Source organism: Perca fluviatilis, chromosome 18 (assembly GCF_010015445.1).
Source record: "Perca fluviatilis chromosome 18, GENO_Pfluv_1.0, whole genome shotgun sequence".
Classification (NCBI taxonomy): Eukaryota; Metazoa; Chordata; class Actinopteri; order Perciformes; family Percidae; genus Perca; species Perca fluviatilis.
In genome coordinates this window covers 35,843,718-35,848,717 of record NC_053129.1, presented here as the reverse complement: position 1 = coordinate 35,848,717, position 5,000 = coordinate 35,843,718, and the positions used below count along the sequence as shown (strand labels likewise).

The 5,000-nt window shown below is 47.9% G+C and overlaps 1 protein-coding gene across 2 annotated transcripts in view; it reads right to left on the bottom strand.

The window, feature by feature from the left end:
- Nucleotides 1-4,956, bottom strand: part of LOC120546647 (serine/threonine-protein kinase PAK 6-like) — a 12,270-nt gene extending 7,314 nt beyond the window's left edge. For both annotated transcript variants that reach the window (XM_039781750.1, XM_039781751.1), the window contains exons 1-2: nucleotides 4,729-4,956; nucleotides 2,920-3,298 (exon numbers count right to left, since the gene is read on the bottom strand). In XM_039781750.1, the coding sequence (XP_039637684.1) occupies nucleotides 2,920-3,298; nucleotides 4,729-4,935 (586 nt within the window). In that variant the 5' untranslated portion in view covers nucleotides 4,936-4,956. The remainder of the gene's footprint in view (nucleotides 1-2,919; nucleotides 3,299-4,728) is intronic.
- Between the last annotated feature and the right edge of the window lie 44 nt (nucleotides 4,957-5,000).

The window sequence follows — 5,000 nt, the reverse complement described above, 5'->3', positions numbered from 1 at the left end:
TAGTAGTAACCACAGTAAAGTAGGTAGTAGTAACCACAGTAAAGTAGGTAGTAGTAACCACAGTAAAGTAGGTAGTAGTAACCACAGTAAAGTAGGTAGTAACCACAGTAAAGTAGGTAGTAGTAAAGTAGGTAGTAGTAACCACAGTAAAGTAGGCTAGAGAATGTTGAGAAAGGAGGTTTGAAATGTGTGTTATCAGGCTACTCCAAGCATTACAGTTAATAGTTATTAGCCTATAAACATCCAGGCCTACAGATTCATGTGTACAGAGGCCTGATTATTATTTATTTATTTTTTGGGGGGAGGGGGTTTGAGGAACATGGGGGCCTATCAGGACTGCCTATGCATAGGGCCCAGGGTCTTGTGCTACGCCCCTGACAGACACGGAGCTGCTGCAGCGTGCCTTCCGTGGACGTGCTCTGCTGTGGGCATGCTGCGGCAGATGTGTCCCTATTTCTGCGTAGTTTTGTGTTTCCACCTCCGATGTAGAGCAGCGTACAGCCACTCCCCTAAACTGTCTCATTCAGAGACCAGTGTCCCAAACAGGGCTCTGTGTCTGTCAGGAGGTCTGAGATCTACAGTATCAGCAGAGATATCACGTACTGCACAGCAGACTATGGTGCAGGTGGATTATTTTCTGAAATATAGTGACTTTATTCTTGTAATAGCTTATTGTATTATCAATTTATTTTTCTCAAAATATCACGCCCCTCCAAACCTCAGAGAACACAGAGGAGATATATTTTGAATGTGCATAAAGTTTTGAACATGAGGAGAAATCTTGCTCAAACACATCTGACATATTACAGTCCAGGGGTTTATTAACTCATTAAAATGAATTCATGTATCATTCAGGTGAATCATTGTCATATGCACATTTAAGGTGTTTACTTCCTCAACAAAAGATGCAAAAGTGGGAAGAGTAAATGATGCCTATAGGCTACATGTGTGCTGACTCAGATATAATTAGAAACATCGATCCAAAGGAGAATAAATAGATGAAAGCAATACAGAATGCCTGAGAGCCTTACTGCAAAATATTCCATTATGTTTTTATATTTGGATTGTAATCTATGTTTCCCTTTAGATAAAGATATTTCCAGCATAATTTTTTCAGAAAAAGGTAAACAAAAATGAGTGCATAAAAATTCACCAGAATGCAGGAAATGAAGTATTTAATGCTCAAACTTTTCAGGGGGTGGACCCCCAGACCCCCCCATCATAAGTCGACATGCACACAAATCTGGAAACAAAACCCTGGCCTCTGGGTTGCCAGACCAGTTATGATTAGACCAAATGTTGGTGCCGTCTAACTTACATGGAAGCTAGAAACTAAAATGAACATACATTGCTACTCTATCGCTGACACAGCGCTGTGGAGATCTGGCAATGCGAGAACTGGGAGGGAGGGGGGGCGCAAAACTCAATCTCGCCTAGGGCAACCAAAGGGCTAGAACCAGCCCTGCCTCTCGCACACATCACCCCGGGGCTGCTGGCTGTATGGTGGAGCTTAAGTGCAACATGGAGCTTGAGGATGTAAAGAAAAAAAGAAAAACGGGAGAATTACCTTTGAGCAAGTTTGGAGGAAAGTCTGAGGTATGGAGCCATTTTAAACAAGTTGTGGGCAGTGACAACATATGTGTCGGCTTTGTTGAGCGCATTAAGTGCGGCCGCTGTTCGCCTATAACAGCTGATAAAACGGGGACGTGGATGATGAACAGACACATGAAGCAGGCTCGCCGTGGCAGAAAAGATGACAGTCAGCCTTCAACGTCCTCGTCTGTTAGTTCTCCAGGCACAGGCTCCCCCTGAGGGAGAGGCCCTCCCAGAGACATACGTTGAGTTTTTTACGTTTCTTCATTCAGATCCATTTGCGCTCCGTTCCAGTCTGAATAAACTAACAGAGCAGTTTAGGCTACATGCTTCCCTCCTGTTGCATTATTCATTCAGATCATTTTAAACAGATTTTTGCAGTTCAAACAACTCTGAATTGTAGTTGAGAACGTCAGTTATAACGGACCCACAGATTAAAAAAGTGTCTGGTTGAAATCGGGCTGGGGCTCATAACTCCAGTTAATGTGTCGGGCCGGGCCGGGCTCGGACACAACGTGCACGGGCTCGGACACAACGTGCACGTGCACGGGCTCGGACACAACGTGCACGGGCTCGGGCTGGGTCGGGCTTGATTTTTTGGGGCCGATCTAAGCTCTAGTAGTCACTTCTAACGGGGCAGACTGATCAGACTCTCTGACAGTCACTCCCTGAAGTAAAAGTATTATACAAGGAAGAGACCGTCATGTAGGCTATACTGATCAAATGTCAATGGAACAAATAGGAAAAGCAAAACATAGCTAGTTGTGTTTCATCATCACCGCGAGTTTAGTTTGAGTGCTGACAGCGCTAGGCTACAGCGCGCTATCCACTTCACCGTCAAAAGCTCGTCTGTGACATCCGATCCGAGCAACAGAAAACGATCGTAGCCTTTTTAGTTAGATAACTAGAACATATTCCTAACATAGTCAAACAGCAACAGTCACTAAAATAACTAGCTACTTAATAGTAGGCTGAGGCTCATTTAAAAATGGTGGTAGACTAGCGCTACATATGTAGCGCTAGTCTACCACCATCTATGACCAAGGTTAGCCATTTCATTTATTGCTATCTCCGGAATTAGTTAATCAGTTCCTCAATTATCATGTTAACTATGTCTGAATTTCCAGCACGTCTGTTTTTGAATAAACTTACCTGTTGAAATGTAAATTAGGCTACTGCCGATGGTGGGTCTCCCTTCCAAGCAATTTACTAGCGTTGCCATAGGAACGCTTCGGCTTTTGCCACCCGGAACAACGTCTATTATTGTTGTGACGTCATGGTGAATTGTCGAATATACGTTTTTGTAGCTTTTTTATAGACACAAACCTGTTGAATGCGTGGGACCTGTCCCGTTCGTCCTCTGCAGCCTCGCATCTCTTGGGGGCGTGGCCTCGTCTGCCGGGGGCGTGGCCTCGTCGGTAGTGGGCGTGGTCACCTCTGCGGAGGACTTGGCTCTGTGCAGCGCGGTGCTCTCCTGGCGGATGCGGTCCTGCCAGTAGGTGGCGCCGGCGGCGGCGGTCTTCTCGTACTGGTAGCACTGGTCCTCGGCCAGCTCGCCCAGCCGGCCCAGCGAACGCGCCCGTTTCCGTGCCGACGGGCTATTTCGGCGCAGAGAGTTGGAGCCGCTCACGGATAGGCCGCTCATCTCGGAGATGACGTGGGAGATGTAGTCACCGTGACCGATGAAACTACCTCGCACGATGGTCTGGAGACACGACAACACACACACACACAGAGACACACACAGATAACACACACACACACACACACACAGAGACACACACACACACACACACACATACACACAGATACACACACACACACACACACACACACACACAGATACACACACAGAGACACACATACACAGGCACACACACACACACACAGGTACACACACACACACACACACACACACACATACACACAGATACACACACACACACACACACAGAGACACACACACACACACACACACATACACACAGATACACACACACACACACACACACACACAGATACACACACACACACACACACACATACACACACACACACACACACACATACACACAGAAACACACACACACACACACACATACACACACACACACACACACACATACACACACGCACACACACAGACACACAGAGACACACACATACACACCGCAGCGCACACACACCGCGTGTTGGTATGTTTTGTTGTGTGTGTGTGTGTGTGTCTCTAGTGTGTGTATGTGTGTCTGTGTGCATGTGTGTGTGTACCTGTGTGTGTTGTGTGTGTGTGTGTCTGTGTGGCCTGTGTGTGTGTGTGTGTGTCTTGTTGTGTCTCTGTGTGTGACACTGTGTGTGTGTTGTGTGTGTGTGTGTCTCTGTCAGTGTGTCTCTGTGTGTCCTACCTGTGTTGTGTGTGTGTCTCTGTGTCGTGTCTGTGTGTGTGTGTCTGTGTGCTTGTGTGTCTCTGTGTGTGTACCTGTGTGTGTGTGTGTGTCTGTGTGATGTGTCTCTGTGTCCTGTGTGTGTGTGTGTGTGCTCTCTGTGTGTGTACTGTGTGTGTGTGTGTGTGTGTGTGTGTGTGTGTGTGTGTGTGTGTCTGTAGTGTACCTGTGTGTGTGTGTGTGTGTGTGTGTGTGTGTGTGTGTGTGTGTCTCTGTGTGTGTACCTGTCTGTGTGTGTGTCTCTGTGTGTCTACCTGTGTGTGTCTCTGTGTGTGTACCTGTCTGTGTGTGTGTGTGTCTCTGTGTGTGTGTCTCTGTGTGTGTACCTGTCTGTGTGTGTGTGTTTCTCTGTGTGTGTACCTGTGTGTGTGTGTGTGTCTCTGTGTGTGTGTGTCTGTGTGTGTACCTGTGTGTGTGTGTGTGTCTCTCTGTGTGTGTACCTGTGTGTCTCTGTGTGTGTACCTGTGTGTGTATCTGTGTGTGTCTCTGTGTGTGTACCTGTGTGTGTGTGTGTCTCTGTGTGTGTCTCTGTGTGTGTGTGTGTCTGTGTGTGTACCTGTGTGTGTGTGTGTCTCTCTGTGTGTGTGTACCTGTGTGTCTCTGTGTGTGTACCTGTGTGTGTATCTGTGTGTGTCTCTGTGTGTGTACCTGTGTGTGTGTGTGTGTGTCTCTGTGTGTGTCTCTGTGTGTGTACCTTGGAGATCTGGAGCTGTGTGATCCTAGAAGCGTCCACTAGGGGGCGTGGCCTCCTCAGCGTGTCGATGACGCTCTGCCACTGGGGGGGCAGGCCCACGTAGCGCCCGCTAGCGGCGTCGAACGACGTGTGCACGTGGTGACGGAAGTCCTGCGGCGCCGAAATCTCCAGCTTCTTCTTCTTCTTCTTCTTCCTGCGCTGGAACATCGCCGCGGCTATGCAGCGGTGAGACCTGAGGGAGTCAACAGGAAGCAACTCAGTGCCGGGAGAAC